Source organism: Harpia harpyja, chromosome Z, assembly GCF_026419915.1.
Source record: "Harpia harpyja isolate bHarHar1 chromosome Z, bHarHar1 primary haplotype, whole genome shotgun sequence".
In the NCBI taxonomy this organism is placed as follows: Eukaryota; Metazoa; Chordata; class Aves; order Accipitriformes; family Accipitridae; genus Harpia; species Harpia harpyja.
In genome coordinates, this window is record NC_068969.1 from 87,436,144 (window position 1) to 87,457,049 (window position 20,906).

At 44.3% G+C, this 20,906-nt stretch overlaps 1 protein-coding gene across 1 annotated transcript in view; it reads right to left on the bottom strand.

Annotated features, from left to right (window-relative positions):
- The window catches only part of DMRT1 (doublesex and mab-3 related transcription factor 1), a 63,454-nt gene that overhangs the window by 37,267 nt on the left and 5,281 nt on the right, over positions 1-20,906 (bottom strand). Inside the window, exon 3 of the mRNA XM_052778117.1 lies at positions 1,363-1,644. Coding sequence (XP_052634077.1) covers positions 1,363-1,644 — 282 coding nt within the window. The remainder of the gene's footprint in view (positions 1-1,362; positions 1,645-20,906) is intronic.

Sequence of the window (20,906 nt, forward strand, 5' to 3'; positions counted from 1 at the left end):
ATTTGGAAGTGACTGCACTGAAGCCTATCAACACACTGAGAGAAGAAAGCTCTTGTGGTGTGGGTTCACATTGCAGGAGGAAGGGAGACAGCTCTTTTCCCCATACAGCTGTACTCATGGCGAAAAAGGGGCATGGAATAGTACTAAATGCAGACTGCCAGCTGTTGCTCCAGGAGGCCCCCAAATTTTCAGAAGGACCTTTCTGAGAAAAAAGTGTCTAATGATAGGGAAGCCTCACTGAAGGTGATTTGGACGGCTACAGCAATTCTAATCACCCTGGTCTTAGTTCCAGCTCCCCAGTATGAGAAGTTAAAATGCCCTTTCAGAGTTGGTCCCCATGCCAGAATTGCTAGAAGAATTCTCTGTCAACAAAGGGAATGACCCATCTGTTCCTTTCATAAAGGAGGTTTTGGCGGACATTTAATCTTTCATTCTTGAGTGGTTTCACAACAGAGCCTTTGCAGAAGGCAGCCTGCCCTCTCTTGATGCTCTAGAGAAGAGGTCTGCCCTCTCCTACCCTTGGACAAGGGACACAGGCGTACACAGACTCAGAAGGTGTAGTCTCCCGAGTTCAATCTCAGACAGAAAAGCACCGCTGTAGCCCAAGACCAAACAGCCTCAGGGTCACTGAAATGGCTCCAGTTACTTTTCCAAGAATCCCCTGCCTTGGCAGATTTTCCCTTTTTCCAGTTTCTGACCGGTACTAAGTTGGAGGCTACAATTATCAAGTCCTAGAGTGAGAGGGCTTGGTTGGCTTTATACCCTAACTAACGAAGTATGCAGAGCTCTGGTGCGAACCTCTCAGGCACAGCCTGTAACCTGAGCTACCCAAGTCAAAATTGCAAGCCCTGGAGCTGACAGTGCCAGAACACACCATTAGCAACATGCCATGTCACATTCAACTGAGTGCCACCAACTCACTGCACAACAGCATGGTCTCCTGTCTCACTTCAGTGCCTTGAATGTGAAAGGTGGAAGAGAAAAGAACAGGGTCCTGAAGAGCAAAGCCTCTCAGAAATGACACCTGAAGCTCCCAGGACGCTATGTTGGGTAATTCAGTTGGAGTCTTTTTTCTGGAAAACAGCCCATAACCTACTATGATGTAACTCAAAAGATAAAAACAAGTGGGTGCCCTTTATCTGTGCTTCCAGCAACCTACCTACACCTGTATCATTGCTTTCATTGTGCTGCACCACAACCACCCATTTCAGCTAACTTTCCTAACATGGGTCCTAACCCCACCCTGGAATCTGGTTCTGGTTTTGCACTGCCACGAAACCAGCAAACAGGAGGTCAGAATCAGGCCCAAAACAGCTTATTGTCCACCTCACTCTTCCATGAAGCACCTCTGTAACATCATACCTGCCACTGTTTTCCTGACTGGCTTGGCACATATGTTGCTGGGAGGCTTCGAAGGCTGTTCTTCATGGCTGACCCTACAATCATACCCCCAGCCTCACTTGAGGAAGGCTCACTGGCCACTGCCATTTGGTACTGGGAGTAGTTGTACAGGTTGTTATAGTAAGGATACAGAGACGGCTGGTAAAAACTGCTGCAGCAGGTGGAGTCCACAACCAAATCAGACGTGCTCTCCAAGTGCCCTCTGCTGGGGATGGAAGAGATGTCCTGAATGAGCACCCGTCCCTCTGGAAAAGAAAAAAACCAAGCATTATGAAACAGGAGGCTCCGTGAAGACCACTACCTTTCACCTTCTGATGAGCTACTACTTCTCCTGAAGGCTGGACAGAGAGTAGTAAATAGGAAGAGGTGGGAGCTGAAAGGTGAACACGGCTGGATGTTTAGTGGAAACTCAAGTGGACTAATGTCTACTGAAAGCCCGAGACCACCACCTACATGCACTGCAGACCTCAAAACAGGTGACAAAACCAACTGCAGGTTAACGCAATGCTCTGAGTCCTCAAGCAGCATCAGTTGATCTGATAATGATTTACACTGGCTAAGGATGCAGCCCCGTGCTATTTTTAAATCGTAACAGTGTGCCAAGTCTCTTCTAACTCCCTGGAAGCAGAAAGGCTGTAGCTACAGGATGACTCCTCTCCAGCCAGTGTCCTGCAGGTGGGAGGACACTTTCTGAACAAGCCTCTAGACAGGGCAAACAGCCACAAGGCCAAGAGAAGGTGCAGCAGGCAAAGCACTGCATGATCAGCCAAGGTGTCTCAGAAACCCACACGCTGCCTCTGAGTAGCAGGGCCCTCAATCCTTGCCCAGCCTCCATACCCAAATACAGCTCCTGTTTACCTACAAAATCACAGAGCAGAACAAGATCCCCCACCACTGGCAAAAGAGGAGAAGGAGAGGATTGCTTGTGACTTGCCGCCTGCACTCCGGAGTGCCTCCAGTCCGGAGGCCAGCCAGCCGCCCTCGCCAAGGTCTGCCTGCCACATTGTTCCCTAAGATGGGGGTGCTTCTCAGAGGGTATTTTAAGTCCTGTTTTCCTCACTGCAGTGTCAATCGGTGCCTTGCTGTATTTGCAAGGATGAAAAAGGAAGGTGCTTGTCAGTACTCTTTCACAGTCAAGCTCTCTCTGACACGCTGCATCAGCTACCTGGCCGAGTCAGACACCGGAAAAAACTGCCACAACTTTAGAAGGTCTAACCACACAGTGAATATACATTCACGTATTAAACAAGGGAGCAACTGTAAATCCCACCATCCCTGCAGCTCTCCTTCTAGCTTACACCCCTGTAACCCGGCCCTGCACCAATCCTTACACTGTTCGCAGCATAATGATCCCTTCTGCAAGCAGCTCCTGCTCTTCCCTTGATGTTGTCTAACTCTACCATGGAGGAGAAAAGGATGTGGCTTAAATCATACTGATGAGCTCTCAAGGGCTATCGGTACGGAGATGAAGCAGCATGGACAACAGGCATTGTTGTGGTTTAACCCCAGTCAGCAGCTAAGCACCGTGCAGCTGCTTTGTCACTCCTTCCCGCTCCCAGTGGGATGGGGAGGAGAATCTAAAAAAACAAGTAAAACTCATGGGTTGAGCTAAGAACGATTTAATAACTAAAGTAAAATAAAATATAATACAAACAATAATAATATACAATATAATAACAATAACAATAATAATGAAAAGGAATATAACAAAAAAAATAGAAAAAAAAACCAAAACAAGAAAAGACAAGCGATGCACAATGCAATTGCTCACCACCAGCTGACTGATGCCCGAGCAGCAATCAGCCCCTCCTGGCAAACTCCCCCCAGTTTACATACTGAGCATGACGTTCTATGGTATGGAACATCCCTTTGGCTCGTTTGGGTCAGCTGTCCTGGCCATGCTCCCTCCCTCATTCCTGGGCACCTGCTTGCTGGCAGAGCATGGAAAACTGAAAAATCCTTAATTTAGTGTAAGTGCTACTTAGCAACAACTAAAACATCAGTGTGTTACCAACATTATTCTCACACTAAATCTGAAACACACTGTACCAGCTACTAAAAAGAAAATTTACTCTACCCCAGCCGAAACCAGGACAGGCATGAATGAAATAACGGCCGTAAGAGAGGTGCCAGGCAGGCATTGCCTAGTTTGTTTTGTGTCTTTCTGTTGGTATATCTGTACCTTGGTTACTTACCTGCAAAATGAATACGGTAGCATTTACCAGCCTCTCAGGTCATGGTAACAACTTCCACTGTACTGTTTATTAGCTGAACACTAGATCCAATGATCGGTTTTACCAGTTATTGCCATTTACAATGCAATTCTGTTTCACTTCTTCAGCTGTAATGAAAGCTCTCTGCAACCATGGATAGTCTCCTTCCAGGTCACTAAATTATACAGTGCCCCCGTTCAGCTCTTGCTGACATTTTGTTGACATCAGTGAACTATACCCATTTATTAGCAAACAGAGCATTTTATGCCTCCTGCCTCTGATTTTTCTGACCCTCAGCCCTATGCGAGCAAGAATCAAGCCAGCTGGCCTTTTTCATTGGAAGTACCTCTCAAATTTGCACAGAGAGCAGAGGAGTCTGCAATGCCACAAAAGACCCCTTGACAGGTTTTTGCACTTTCATATTTTTATGAAATTTTATTATTGCTATGTTTCTGCTTCTGGGCAGGCCTCTCTTCAAATCCTCTTGCCCATGTCTTTGATAAAATCAGAACTTAGACCACTGGCATTGAAAAGCCAACAATTCTGATAAATCACAGCACAAGCCTGACTACCCTCCTCAAACTTAGCTCCCGAATAAAGCTGCAGTCCAATTGTTCTGCTTTTCATGCTGTAAAATAGAAGGCAAAAGCAAAATCCTCCAACATGTTCCCTGCTGGGATACAGATTTCACACAAGATAGAGATAGGCAAGACAGCCAGCTGCAGAACTTCTAGCAGAGCTATGCTATGCTGCACAGATGTGCAATTTCTTCCAAAACCTCTGCAGTGTCTTGCCACTTGCAGTGCATTGTAAGAAGGGATAATACTTTCCACTAAGAATACTCGCACCAGGAAGATGGGGCCTCTTTTCACCTACACATGGAAGGTGAGCCACCCTGAGGTGTCAGCAGCTAAAAGTAAGAGGGGGAGAAAGTAGCAAGCTTTGATGCAACTTTTGGAAAGGTCTCATGCACTACAATTCCTAACATGGGATAAGATGGGCTAGGCTAGAACAGAGACCTGCCCATAGCTCTCCACAAAATCATCCAAGCATCCTTGATGTCTCTGTGATGTTCCAGTGACTGGTAGTGCTACAGCTCGTTCCTGAAGAAAAAGCAGTGGTGGCAGTCTTCTGCTGCATTAAGTAGGAGAAAAAAATATGCTTTTTGCCCCCTCTTTTCTCTTTCTACCTCCTGTCTGTGGTTGGGGCTACACCATTTGCCACCGGAGTTGCAAAAGGGTTTACTTGCTGCCACTCGTTTTTCCTTTATCTAGCTGTACAACAGCTGCCAGCGGTTCAGTGCACAGGGCTGTTATGAATCCACCAGAACAGTCCTCTGCTTTCCTTCTGCTGTCCCTCCACCCTCCAACAGTCTACAGTACTATCAGCTGGCCTCTCAAGACTCAGCATTTAGTCCAGAGAGGCAGTCACCTGCTCATTCAGCCACCCACGCACCCATACACATAAATCCCCAGAATTCAGCAGCCTAGGGCATTTTTCTCTTATAAATGCAGAATTACAGAACCCGTGGTCCTTGTAACAGCCCTGGCACACAACCATTCTGAGCTGCAGCCACACCACAGGGATGTCCTCCAGCAAATTAGCAGAAAAAATGGGAGCCACAGGAAAGTTCAAGTGAAGGGACAGACACACCCAACTCCATACAGAACTAGGACTCCTGCAACAGCGCTGGAAAGACATCCAGAAGTGTTAATTTTCCCTAAACCCCGAGCCACACCATGCTTCTGAAGGACTGGCAACATCTGACAAAGAGCATCAGAAAGCTGCCACACACTTCAACTCACACTTTATTTATCCTGAGTTTAGGAGATGAGTTTTTCTTTGATGTCATGCTTTGGGGCAAGTCTCTACTTTTTTTCTGTAACATGTGGAGGAGATTTGGTGCTTCACCTGGGAGAAGGGAGACATCTCATACAAGACAGCTTCGTGCCACCCAGACTGCAGGCAGATGTCAGATCAGACCAGGTCAAAGCACCCCAGGGGTTTCTCTAAACTCCTCGCAGTCTTGAACCAGCCAGCCTCTGGCTGCCTGGGATGCCTCTGGAGAGCTGAGCTCTTGCTGGTTTTCAGTGACTCTGGCATGCAATGGGTCAAGGGGAGGTCTGCAGTCCAGCTCTGTGCTCTTATTCCACCCCCGCCTGGGTGAATCATGTCATCTCCTACTACTAAAGCATAGTTCATGTATATACAACACGTATAGAACGTACACAACTGTAAACACGTTAAGGGGAAAGAGTTTTGCTATTAATGGAGAAAGCCCCGGAAGTCTTGACTTTTTTCTGAGCAATGAAAACTCAGGGAGAAAAGCAAGTCAGACCAGCCAGTACCTACATGGCGTACCTTCAAAGAAGTGCTAAATGCCAAGGGAGCAGAATCAAAGGCCAAAGAACCCTGCTAAACTATTCTAGGGATAAAACAAGGCACTTGGAGATCTGTCCAGAGAAGATTTCATGTTTATCGTACACCCAGGGCAGTTTTTGCCCCATCCATGCCACTTCTCTCCAGCTGCAGTTTGCTAGCCAGCTGGTGGGCAAGCACACTGCTTCTGGGCTGCAGCACCCTCAGGCACAGCCACTGTGTGCAGAATAGGGCAGATCTATTGGAAGCAATGGCTGTAACTAAGCTTTAACTAACTGGGGCTCCTCTGGTCAGTCTTTGGCCTGTACCTGTAATTCCTGACTCCCACCTACAGGCTGAACCTTCCTACAGCCTTGCCTCTGGCCACTCAATGAGCAAGGTGTCCTCCTCAGGGGAGGCTGTCAGCCCACGGCTGCATTTCACGCCAGCAAGGAGAGAATACCAAGGTTATGACAGCAGCTTTCAGCTGTGGGTTTGTTTTTGGTTTTTTTTTCCAAATGTAATTCAACACAGCTGAATGGCTCTGCTGGCAAGGAGATGGTCCTCCCCTGCCTCAGAGTTTGCTGCATTACAACACCTGCACATGAGGGGCAGCCCCGAGGTTCATTGCTCTAAGGGGAGCAATTTTCGAGAGGAATTAAACTCTCAACAAGGCAACTGCTGCTGCACTGTCAGACTCCCACTCTGCCCCTCCACCTGCCCTTTAAAACAAGGGGGCTGCTGCAGAAGCTGGGTCTCATGTCTTGGCTGTCTTCACCCTCTACATGGAAAAACTGGGAAGGGCTCCTGGGTTTTTCCCCTGCCACTAGCCACAAATTCTAACATTTTGCAAGTTGCAGTCCGGACATGATTAAAAATATGGGACTGAAGCTGTACAAGAAGGAACAGAAATTAGAAGAGCAAACCTAAAGAAGAGTGGTTAAAATCCTCACTCTGTTTTTGGAACACCAAATCTACAATGTAGGGCCATCAGAGGCTCTCCATGTGTGAGCAATGCTCTTGCAGTGCAACAACAGTAACCCCTCATGCAGTTGTGCCCTTGGATCTCTAAGCTCTTTTCTATGTCTTTACTAATTCCTGTAGAGAACTGGTGCTACTTTTTTTGCAATATGTACACAGTGTGAAATATGGCCCACTCTTTCACAGAAGATCAATATGATGCACGATAAATACTGTTATTGATCTTGCAGTGTTGTAGACGACTCTCTAGCTCTATGGCATATTAACAGTAGTTAACCAGTAATTCATTTCAGGATGGCTGGGATTTTCTTTCAAGGAAGGTGAGTTCTCGGGGTCAGCCCTACATGGGTCTTATACATTCGGCAACCTATGAGGGGCTCCTGCCTTCACTTAGCAGAGCATGGTGAAAAACAGTGGTCCAGTCCTCGGTTAATGTAAACCTGTCTCAGACCATTTACTTCAATAAAGCTACGGTGATTTACACGAACTGTGGATATGCATGACAAAATCAACACAGAAGCCAGTATATATAGATCATTCTTTCCCTTCTCACTTTTTGGGAGAGGAGAAATGTCAGAGAATTTACAGGAACTTCTATCATCACTTCTGTCTCACAGATGCAAATGTGTTTTTAAGCATACACAATGAGAAATGCAAACACTGAAGTTCTGTCTGTAACATTCATTCATTCTATACATAAGCATGGATTATTTCCTATTCCTACCAGTACTGTCAAGGGCCAGTTATACATCTTATTATACACTGATAATAGTAATTTAAACATGCCTGGCCAAGCCTCTGATGCTGAGGTCAAATGGCACAGAGTCCACACTATTAGACTTTCTCAGCATCTAAAACAAGGTTGTAGCACCAAATTGCCTACTAGGAATGGTTACTGGACCACATTTGGGAATTTGAGGGAGAATATTATTCAGCTTGGGATGGACGCACACCAGGAACTGTTTTAAAAATCAGGATAGCACATACAGTCACGTTTCAATGTCTGGGAGCATGCAGTAGCAGGGTTCAATTTACTCATGTGGCCATAACAGATGATTAGTCTCCATCTGATTGTGTATTTCAGAAAAGTGATTCTGTATATGCAGTGTGGCAATTAAAGAGAATTTCACTCCCTGCATTTATTGACATGAGTTCTTACATACATCTATGGTTAGCAGCTTTTATTTCTTCTATGCCTACACAGACTCTCTACATACACAGACATGCCACTGAAAATGTACAAGAACTGTGACTACTCAAGCAACACATTTACTCAAGAAGAGGTAGGCATAGCCATTGACCAGTGAGCAGAGTTCAGGTTCTGGTAGTTTACATTTCCTGTAGTTTTCAATTCAGAATGACTGTTTTTATCACTGCAGCATTAATATCTTCCTGTAAGCAAGCCTCTGTGGCAGGAGACAGCTGTGCCATTAAAACACAAACAAATCAATTATTCAGTCAGGAAACACTTGCCTTAAGACCTCAGAAGAGTCTTGGATCCGCACATGACAATTTCTCCTTGCTCAGTATATAAAGCATCAGTACACTCCTATTAACTGGTTTGGCAATATTAAGTCTTGCAATGTATTAGTTCAATTCATAGCTGGCTTTGAGGTCGGACAGTAGCCTTGAATGAGGCCGATCTGAAATCACTCCCTAACATCATAATCAGAAACACTGGAACAATATGTTTCTCCCACCAGACAATCATGACAGAGCTATTTCAGATGTCAAAGCAAGCTGGCACAACTGCTTACTTTCTGCTGAGACACTCTGCCTCCCAAGGAAGAAAAACCCGCACGCTTGCTCTGCCTGTGAGAGGAGTATTTCTGTTCTCTTCCCATTAGAAGTTGCAGATTATCTTCTGTTCCAGCATTGAACTTTTAGCTTGCTATAAAGTTAATGTGCTAGACAATGTTCATTCCAGGCAAGGCTGTGGGGCTGTGTATTTTCTGCCACCCCCAAAAAAGACCATTATCTGTAATTACCCATTACCATGCATAATTATTTCTTCTATTCTGGTCTATGGCCCCCTGGACTTTATGCTGTTACAGCTCACTGCATTATCTTATCAAATTTGTTAAGGAAGCTTTTTTGACCTTTTGAGCACTTGTCACAGCACATACAAAAGCTGGCAGTAAATTGTCTAAGCATGTAGTGTGTGATTTATTATTTGTACCCTGCATAGTGATACTGTACAAAATATTACATGCTAACACCTTCCCCATTCCCACTCCCTGCTTTAGCTAAAATGAGAAGAGGAAAGGAAACCTCTTTAGTAAGAGAAGGAAGGGAATGGGAAGAGGCTGGAGACTCTCAATGGGAATTTGAAGAACACAACAGCAGCACATGGCTAAGCCTGAACATCAGGCTCTGGAGAAGGTACCAGCTGCTCCCCACTCCAATGCCACCTTTTCTGTTTGTGCTCTCCCTCCCCAGAGCCTGATTCCACCATTTTGGCTTCTTTTCACACCGGCGTAACTCTGCTGAGCCCTGTTCTTTCACACAGAAGCCCATTTACTGCTCCTTCAGTAAGCAGAGAGAGGGCTTTAAACACCACCACCATCCCCCTAATTTACAGCTTCTGTCAATGCAGTACAGGTTCCTAAGAGACAAATTTGGTCCAATATTAGATTCACAGGGATTGTCCTTTATGGATACTGATGTGAACGCACAAAGGATGAGGTTTTTGACTCCACTGCTCTCAAAGCTCACAGAGAAGTACCAGGCACTGACCTGCACCCCAGTACCATTTGCTTCGGCTAGCATTATCACTGCACTCTGAGTCCACACACTATGTCCCTCTTATTCGTAGAGACACTGGAGTCAGACCCTACAGAGAAGCAGGGCTCTCAAGAAAACAAGAAAGCTGACTCTGTGCATCTTGATTTTTGTCTTCCCCTTGGTCCTCTTTTCATCAATATACTCCAGAGTGTGCTTTATCTTAAAACCTCTCTTTCAGGTGCTTATATGTATAAAACCCTCAACCCACATTGCTATCTGAAAAGAGACATTTAAGGAATTATCATTTAGCAAATTCTAGTAAAAAAATAATTTTGATGCTTTTGAACCATGTAATTAAATAAATTTTCCAAACAAGAAAATCTGAGACACTCTTCTGCCATCATGACAAATAAAAGGGAATGTAAAGGATCAGGTACTCACTTTGGACTGAAAGTGCATGGTATAAATTACTGTAGCACAAGGTATACAGAATCAGGCCTTTCAGATCTGCCCATGAAAGGCTTCTCCCTAAAAGCAGAGTGAAAAAAACAGGGACCCTGGACTCCTGAAAGCATCCCTGAATTCAGACCCTAAGAGATGGCTACCCGAGCCGCTGTGAAGACAAAACCCTTCTCTGCATTTCTCCACAGTTTGCAGGCCTCTGGTCCATCGCTCTGTGCTGGCTCTCAGGCAGCGGGAAGGTGGAGACCTTAACAGCAGTGCAAGGAAAAGAGAGTCACCCTGTGTTTGAGATGAGCCAGCAAACACAGGCAAAGATCACGGTCCGCAGAGCGGCAGGGGAGCTTGCGCTTGTACCCCTGTCCTGGAGCCCAGTTTCTGAGACTTATGGGGATGTCCTACTCTCATTCACACCTATGGAAAACCATCTCTGCAGTCCTCCCAATTGTTTTGACCAGAATGCTTTTGAGAAAAGCATGTTTTTTCCTTCCTCCCCCAATTGCCAACAATGCTACGACCCCATTGTAAGCTCAAATGTCAAATCCAGCGGTTCTTTTTCCTCGTTTGGGATTGCCTGCCCAAACAGCCCTGGGTGCCCAGCTGTGCTCTGACTAACATCTATTAGAGGGAGAGGTCGAAAAATCTGTTATCAGCCATATCAGACGCGTGGGCTAAAAGCAGTCCAGTCTAAAGAGAATAAATCATAGCCAAAACAGCTTACTGCAACCACAGTCCATAGGTACCTCTCCGACTGTCCCCAGGGAACACAGTTGCTCAGCAGAGATACGGCTTTCTTCTCATAGTAGAAATACACATTTTAAAAAAAAAGAAGAAAAGAAAAAAATGAATGGTCCAACAACTCTGAGCCTCTTGCAGGCTCCTGGCCTTCTCCCTGGCGCTGAAGTGCAGGGACTGATCTACCCCACCTCCTTATCATGGCCCATGCCTCGCCTGGGCATTTATCACCTGCCAACTCCTACCACGCTCTTCACCTCCTCCCACCACCCCAAGACAAAAAACCCCAGTCATTGCACCTTTCCTGCAGCAGGTCTCTGACAGCTAGGGCAGATCCGGGGTGTCCCACAACACCCCTCGCTGGACAAAGCAGCTGGACCCCAAGTTCAGCCCACGTTATTGGCAAGGAGTGGGCACAATGGCAGCAGTGTCTGCAGGTGCAGGGCACGTGTCCTGGGGGCAGAAGACGGCTTTATCCGCCAAGACATCAACGGCTGCACTCTCCTGCTTCTCAAGGTTTACTCGACTGCCAGAACAACAGCCATTTTCACCCTGAAGGAATAAGCATTACTTGTTTCTTCCCTCTAGGAGTAATACTGGAGTTGTCATTTGAGCAAAGTGGAATAAGCTTTTCCAGTTCCACCTATAAAGGGCTAAACCTGTCCTAGGTGGAACAGCACATCGTACCAAGAATGACATTTGCCATAAAGAGGCACTCTAGGATAAAAGTTAAGCAGCAAGAAAGCATTTCAAGAAAATCTGGGAGATCCTAGAATTAAGGCTGTCCATTATTGCCTTGCTTGAGCCCCGCAGCTGACGCACCCAACACACAAGCTTTTCATGGGATTCTGCATCCACATGACACTTCTGTTCACGACGTCAAAACCCATCCCATGAATCGACAAAGTAACTTCAACTTGAGCTGGTCTAGTCTGGCAAGGGCACAAGCGATTCAGAACCATCATATGGGGATTAATGAAATCTTAGATGAGAGGGTCGCTAAAGGGCAAGATAAACTGCTGCCTCTCACCTCAGGATGTGTTTTCTGGTCTTTTAATCATTCCTGTGTCTCCTGTCTGAGCCCTTCCAAGTTCAAACCCAAGTGTGGTGGTTCAGACCATGGCTGTATCCCCACCACCAGCTATAAAGAGAAGCCTAGGGAACACTAGGAACAGGGCAAACAAACGTGCTAACTCCCTCGCCCCCTCTCCCACTCTCCCATCATTTTTGGCTCAGTGACGTTCCTGAGCCTAGTGTGGTATGCTTGCTTGATAACCACTAACGATCTCCCTTCCAATATCTGTTGAGAGCCCACTTTCCTGTACGTACAATGTCACCATGTAAAGAGTCCCACTAGTCCCACAGGCACCTGCCCAGTTTCAGGCACAGAAGACAACAAGCCTCCTTCCCACCATCACAGGTCTGTCTTAAAGGACTGTACCAGTCTTTGGTCATCCTTTTCCACCAGGAACCACTAATGTTCAGCATAGTACCCTCGTGGCCTCCAGCTCCTCTGCGGTGACAATGTTTCTTAGGGACAGACTCCTCCGTTTTTCACTGCTGGTATGGGTTAAAGTGGCTCGTTTGCATGTGACCAACCATCTAGCCAACTCTCCCACAGTGCACTTATGTCTTCTCCACTGCTTGCCAGTCCGTGCACCTTTCCATCACCTACCAAGGTGACCTGTGGCGATTCCAGGTTTGCTTCTAAGATACCAATGGGAAGACCACACAGCTTACAGACAAGAGCAGGTCCCTGTAAGACTTCTCCAGAAACACCACCGCACTAGCTTCCCCACTCAGACCTACATTTTCAGACTGATAGACTTAAAACCATGTAACACATATAATATTGATTTTCTGTCAGTTGAGTTTCCTAATCAAGATGTCAGGGGATACAATAATCAAATGCTTTGCAGAGTTTGATTGCACCAATATGTCACTTTGTCAAGCAATTTTGTAATGATAAAAGATTACTAACTTGACAGAATCTTTTACCCATAAACTCCTGTCAATTCACATTGTGTAAGCATCCTTTAACAGTTGCATTTCTCCTCCTCCCACACATTTCAGCCTGCTGCGGACTTTTCCCCTGTTTTCACAAAAACTGATGTCAGGCTGAGGGATTTGTAGCCACCCATCCTACCACACTTGCTTTTCTTAAATGCTGGCATGACATCAGCTTTCTTCCAGGTCTTAGGAATTTCCCCAGTGTTAAAAGACTTACTGGAAATCAGCATTAATGGACCAGAGAGATGCTCAGCCAAGTTTTCTGTTGGGTTTTGGTTGGTTTTTTTTTTAATACTGCATGCAAGTAATCCGATCCTGCTGATTTCAGTTACTGCTGGAAATGAAAGCCGAATGTCACCATCTCCATATACAGCAACATTGGCTGCCTTTCTTCAAAGCAAAGATCTGAAAAAATTATTGAGCATTTCTTCCTCTCTTCCACACCTAGAATTGTTATCCCATAATGGGTCAAATGACTTTTAACTGTGTGTGTGTGTGCGTGTTCCTAAATACAATCAAAAAACCTCCCAAATTTAAGATTTTTAGTTAATTTTAACTTAACACAGAATAATTTTTTTTCAAAGGAAAATGTGATTTGGGAGAAAAAAGACAAGGAGGGAGAAATCCCAGCCAGAAGACTGCAGCTTGGCATAATGAGTTTCCCAGTCATACACACAGCCCCAATCCAGCTCCAGCTAAGAGGAGCTGAAATACCACCACTGATTTCAGTGGAACTGGAGACGGCACATTTTGTTCACATTTAGCATACACTTAATAAAAATGATCTGCTGCAAACATTTAACATGCAACTTAAAAATCCCCCTAATACAGCTGAAGAAATAAAACCTACAGAAAATAATTTTTATACCCATACTTAATGCAAGCTTCAGGTCCTCAATAAGATGTATACAGCAGCAAATTTCACTTTCAACATCTTCTGCCACTAACTAGAGCAGAGTAGTTGATCTTTTTATGTGAGCTGGGGCGCAATGCTTGCTCCTTCCTTACTTGCACTTTTGGTCTTTATAACACAGCTATAGTGATTGTCTTCAAATTTTTATTGGCAAAAAAGAATGGCTTTAGTAGAGAAAAAGCACTCAAAATCTTTGAATGTGGCTTTGAATCTGTGAAGATGCTACGCACTATTTTAATGTGCCAGCATATGCTTGTTCACGCTGAACTGAGACAGCAGGATTATTTACATGTCTAAAATTATTAGCAGGCATGACAGCTAACAGGATCAGGACCAATAAAATTAGTGCTTCAGAAAATTAAGAGCACGGGAAACAAGTGCCATTTTCAATCTTCAGTATAACAGCTGGGAGTATGACTACTATGTGTGCATATATATGTATACAGGTTATTATTCATCTTATGATACCTGATTTGAGAAAGGAATTTACAAACATTTAACTCATTGCATTCAGACATCCAACATGCTACTGAAGTGTGTAATGGGAGCAAAAGTTAAAATCAACCCAACTTTAAAAAAAATAGAGGAAGAAATTTAAAAGAGAAAGGAAATTAGGAACGAAAACTAGAGTTCTAGACAGTGATGGAAGACAGCCCGGACACCTCCAGGTGCAAAGAAACAAATTGAGAGGAGAAGAAAGAAACTCAGTGTGGATTAAACATAAAGGGATTTAAGTCATTAACAAGAGATCAAAGAGAACATCAGAAGGGAGGGAAGGCTTTACAAGTGTCTGAGATAGGAGACCTTGGAGGAAATATGACTGGGATAAAATCATTATGGCTCACACTAAAAATAATAAAGGGAGTAGGACAATGGTTGGAATTAGCTGGAGTCCATGCTTGGTTATAAGCTATATGATGACAGAAGCCCAAAAGGTTTCTAAAAAAGACCAGCTAGAAATAGCAGGAGGGCTTTTTCACTTTGTCTACCTAATACGTGATGGAAAAACTAATATCAGGAGTGGTAAACAACCATTGTAGACACCCACTGGGCCTGGGCAAGGGAGCAAAAATCACATGCACATGCATCACTTTTGTACACGATCGCTAGTGTTGCATGGATGCAACAACATCTGCACTCACAAAATCTGCTTCCATGCAAATGCAAATTGATCACGAACGGATTTTGTTCATGCCCAGCTGACAGACAGAAATGCACAGTGACTGGAACTACAGTGGCTTACATCAGCTGAGGTTCAGTTGTGTCCATGACTATAGGCATCCAAGTCAGCAAATAGTAGCCTATGCTGTAAGCAATAGAAATAGTACAAATAGAGACTAGAGACAGGAATTGGGGGAAAAAAAATCATAAAATAACTGGGAATCCAAACTCATTGCAAAGGAAGAGAAGCTCAGTGCTTAACTGACTCTCTGCAAGCTCTTCAAGAAAACACAGGACAGAAGTGCATGAACAATGTTTGTACTTAACTGATGTATTCACAACTCTGATTAAGGCTAGCAAGTACTCAAACTAAGGAGAAAGTTTAGAAAAGTTCAGAAAAAGAAAAAAAAAGGGGGAATCAGAAAAGCATATGAAAAAGTGTTCCTATAAAAGAACCTTCAAAACTGCATTTTAGTCCCCATGTCATTAAGTGACAAGTCTACTTAAAATCGAAAAGGGGCCAACAGGCTGAATCAGGAAGTTAATTGATAAATAAAGCAAATTAAAGCAGCCTTCAAGGTATAAGAAAGCATGTAAAAAATAGAAAAAGCAAGAAAACATGCCAGTGCTCAGTTAAGAAGGCGCTCAACTCCTTCACTCCCCACTGTTATCTTTTCTAAAAATGAAAAGAAAGCCCCACACATTCAGATAAGCCATAGTAACTGTTTCAAGGACACAGAAAGGAACAAGGGGTTAGCAGCAAACACTGTAATCATGTGCCCATGGATAGAAAATTCTTAGTACGTCTTCTGCTCTTGCTCCATTCCTCATCTCAGTGTTCATAATGACAAATGGAAAGCACAAGCTGGCACAGAAAACTCTCTAAACACGAATGCACATACGCAAATGCCAGTGTGACAGAGGAAGAGCTTCCAAGGCACAAAGAACAATAGGGGCTGCCCACCAGCCCCACTGGCCTTCAGTGGGAAGAGAAACCCTGAGCACCCGGGTGCAAGGACAGTGTACACGGCAAAGCCTGTTCAGCACACAGCAAATGCTGCTCAGCATGGACCTCGCTCTAACCTGTAGCTCTACATCTGGAAACCTCTCCTGGTGTGAGAAAAGGTGGACAGAAAGATGCTGCAAACACAGAAAGCCCTACTGTGAAAGATTTTGGAAAATGCACAAAAAAAAAAAAAAAATCTCTCCATTCTTTAGGGGAAAAAGCTATTCTGAAACGTGAAAGAAGGATGGAAATACCTGTTGAGCTGCCTGTGGGTTTTCCCCTCCAGCCCTCTGGTCAAAAGGCAGTCACAGAAGCCCTGGGGCTGAGCAGCTCTTCTCTCCTGAAGTAACTGGGTCTGGGTAGGTCACGGCTGGTCCCCCAGCACCTCTGCTTCCCCAACACACTGCAGAAAGCTCTGCCCAGCCCCTGCCTCTGGTGAAGACAGCCCTGGGCAAGCCCCACAGTACCACTTGCACAGAAAAAGAAAAGCAATCTTCTCCGAGGTTTTCCAAATCGTTTTACACTACTATTTATTTTTACACTTCCACTGAAGCTTCAGACAGCACTGAAAGCCTGAAAGGAAAAATAAAACTTTTTCTTTAGCTACTTAACCCTGAAAATCACAGCTAGTTCTATCTGTTTCACCAACACAACAGAAATACCACACTTTTGACAGAGTCTGTTCCTCAATGAATAAACACGTATGGCACTTCAGACATTAGCTGAGTTAAAACACAGGCACCTACACACACACACGAAGCTGCAGACCACGAATATTGCTTGAAAGGAGGAGCAGGGAAAGGGCAAGCTTTGCAAGCTCCAGCACTGGAGAATTAACTGGAAACATCTAATCAGGGATGCAGAACCCTGTAACATTATGATTTATTTAACACAGTCAAACAATAGCCAGAGGCAATGAATCATATAGGAGATGACAAAGCTGCAGGAGATTTCCGTCATCTAGTCTAACCTGCACATTGATCGGAGTTTACCCCTGTATTAATCACTTGAGATCGTAATCTAACACACTCTTAAACACCTCTCCTGATTATGCTTCACTTACCCCCTTGTCCTTATGCAGGTCACTCCGTTGCTAATTGCACTTCTAGTTAGGAGAAAAAGTGTCTACTGTCTAATTTAATTTTGTCTTTTTTAGTTTCAAGCCGTTGCTCCTTGTTATGCTGTCTCAAGCACTGTAAATAATCCCTCCCCCTCCTCCATATTATTACCTCTCAAATATTTATAGACTGTTATATCCACCCTTAGTCTCCTTTTCTACAAGTCATACATCATTTTTGTCACCCTTCCCTCTATCCTTTCAGATTTATCTATGTCCTTGTATAATGAGATGCTCAAAACTCCTTTGCAGCTTTTCCAAGTACAGCTAAACCAAAGCAGCAGAGATAGGCAGAAACGCCCCCCTTGCTTCACAAGCAATGCCTTTTTAAACAACTCCGAGAAAAACACACATGATTTCAGTAGGAACTGAAAATTACAAAGCAGGAAAAAAAAAAAAATTACTGCAGAGTGCTTTGTTTATCGCATAGCTGTAGTCAGAAATTAAAAAAGCCTGTTAGGGGAAGGTTTTATCCTAAACAAAGGAAAGATTGTTCAAAGCGAAACACTCCCTGAATATTTGCCTAGTCCAGCTTGAAAGAGATTTAGCAACTGCAAAAAACACCATACAGACAGACCATCTCCAGCAACTGCTTCCCAAGACAAACGCATGCTGTGGAAATAACACCAATGCAAGAGAGATAACACAGTTCACAAACTCTTACAAGAGACACATGCAAATGAGATTCTTCTTCTCTCATCTTAACTGTAACCAACTGGAGAAAAAACAGATTATGGATGGAAAGGTATTAGTTATTCACAGGTGAAGGATGCAAAACTTACTTCTTTGCCAGCTGTTACAATCCAGTAAAGACACATCATGTTCAACTACACTCTTTTCTTTTGAACAGAGATTTGCTGGCTGTGGGAGAAGCTGGAGAAAAGCACCAGGAAGCAGTGGATGGGGCTGCTTGGCTCTCAGTATTGAAGGAGAGTTGGCAGGACCAGGAAGCAGCCAGCAACTAAAACTGGTGATGAAGTAGTAGTGGGTGCAGCAGGAGAAAATCATCATTAGAAAGTAACAAGGAGACAAAGCCAAAAGGAAAGAGCAGGATGATGGACCAGTAACCGCTGCAAACCCACCAAGATCTCTGAGGACATGTAGCCATCAAGTTAGCCATGGCACAGGCAGGCAAAGCAGCTAATGCCTCCTTCTCCTTACTGCTCAGCCCTGCTGAGGCTGCTGCCACCTGAACTAGCCATCTTCTCCGCCACCTGCCAACCCCCATGATGCTAGTTTTCTGTTGAAATCTATCTTGGATTTAGTCATCGAATGCTTTTAGGTCAAAAGAGTCAGGATTTCTTTCCCAGGCTTGCAAATGTTATCAGTATTGAGGCTGTCTGAATTTCAAATTTCAATATGTTGACTTAATGTCAATACAAAAAAGAGGGCATTTCATAGATTCACAGAATAGTTTAGTTTGGAAAGGACCTCTGGAGGCCAGCTGGCCCAAACTCTGCTCAAAGCAGGGCCAGCTTCCCAGTTAGATGATGTTGCTCAGGCACTATCCAGCTAAATTTTGAGTCTCCCCAAGGATGGAGGCTCCCCAACCCCTCTGGGCAACCTGTTCCAGTGCTTAAGCACTCTCACGGTGAAATGTCCATGGCAGCTTCCTCATGTTGCTCATCAGTTGACTAAAATGAGACTTTTTTTACAAAATTGAAATTTTGACAGCATATGACACTATACTGTGAAGACTTAAAAGGACTCTTCTTTCAAAAAGAAAATTTCTCACTTTTTTAAAACCAGTCCATGGTATCTTCCAATTATAATAACTTGTTTTTTACCTCATTACCTATGCAGAACAACATCTGCAAGTTCACGGCATCAATTTTTGAAATCACAATGCAGTGTCATAGAAAAGGTCAATGCAAAAGATAACACCAGAAAAACAAAGGAAGAGTAAAGAAGGCAAGGTAGGGTTTTCAGAGGCATCTAGGGCACTGCAAGTTCAAAGGGATCTCAGTACCATTCATTAGCCATAGTATTACTGCTGACCCCATGACAGTGTGTATTTATGAGCAGATAAAAACCCATCTGTTCCTCAAAGAGTTCCAAAGTTAAGGCAGCACCCACTTAGAGAAATGTAAAAAGAACACTATTTTGTTTCCGTCACGCATAATAAATGTAGCAAAGGGAAATAACAAGTGCAAGCTTATTACTCACAATTGCTGACAATGATGTTTAACTTGTCAACCAGTGATACTACGAAGGCACCTGAACAATGTCATTATTAACAGTCATTGCAAACCCAATGGGAAATCAACCACTGCAGAGCACAGGAGCAGGAGCTGACATTTAGCATCATACAGTAATCCCATCTATATTGGATGCTTCTAAATTGGGCCAACATGAGCACAGAGCAGCAGAAAGAGGGGATGCTTTCCAGCACTTTCCAGTCATGAGGTGATATATGTTGCAGCCACCCCACCCCATTCACCAAATCCAAACATTACCCTTAGTCTGTGACAAGGACCAAATAAAATGGGAGGAAAGGTGAAATGCACTGTCTCCTTCCTTTTGTGTGAGCAACTCTCTCAAAGGTGTTTCATGATCACACTTCCCCACCCCATGGTGACTTGTACATATTAAAATGGCCGAGGCACCAAACTGACATGGAACAGGGAAGAACCCAGGGTTTATAAACTGAGTGTGTCTGAAAGGCACGTTTTAAATGCCTCACCATAGTCTTTTCCTGAGTTTTGCACACTAGTTAATCTAACAAGATGTACTTACCCTACAGAAGGAAGGACAATTACCTCAGATGCCCTGGGATCACGACTTTTTGCTGCTCTGTACAATTAAATGGACTTTGCTCTCAGCAACCTACAACTTTTTGAGGGAAAATGCACAGAAACTACAAAACCTGTTCGCAAGAGGCTCTGCTAACGCCCTGTCACCACAGTCTGCTCAGTTCCAACTAACCTGCAAATTCCCAGTTTGCTTTTGATTGGGGAAGATACAGTCCATCCAAAGTAAACACGGTTTCCAAGCTTGAGATGGTAAATGCACAAACCCCTATGCTATGACCATAATAATTCATTTCTCCCCTTTTCAAAAACAGCATGTCATGAAGGGATCTGAAAAATTGTTTCTGGCCTCTCCAGGTGTCACAGTATTTCTGATATGCCGATAAAATAGATACAGTGAGGAAAGACTCTCTCTCTGGCACTTTGTGTGACTCCTTCACACATTATTCCTCTGCTGGCAAACAACACTCTGCATGATGGGAGTCCAAAACAAGAATTGCTCTTGTGAAGCCAAAAATTTACAGGAGGAAGAGAATTACCACTGTCAAAACCACCTCTTGCCTAGTCTAACGTGTGTCATACAGGGCACGCTGCACTCCCAGGAGCCACTGGTTCCCCTGGGGCTTGCAGGGACCTGCTGACTTCCCCTGCCACAAAGGGTTTCACTCTCTCTGCCTGCCTTAATGATTACTGTAAATTCTTGCAAAATCAGCATTTCAGCCTACCAAACTGAGACACTGTGACACTTGCTCCAACAGGGTCTCTCATTTTGCTTGCAGTTGAGGGTACCAGTAAAGTGGTAAAACACCAATGCAAGAATCCTTTGAGCAGCTGGTCCTGAAACAACCCGATACCTAAACCAAGAACTTAATGTCACATCATACCTGGCAGTTCCTTATCTAACAAAAGATCTTTATATGCTAAAAAAAGAAAGCATCAGAATATTTAAGCAGTGCTCCTCACTGAAAAATCAGACTTTTCAGGGTGAAGCCTGTACTCTGACATCTGATGAAGCCACCCTACAGGTCTGGCTGAACACAGAGCACCTTCTGCAGCTTCAGAGCCAGCACGCAGTCAC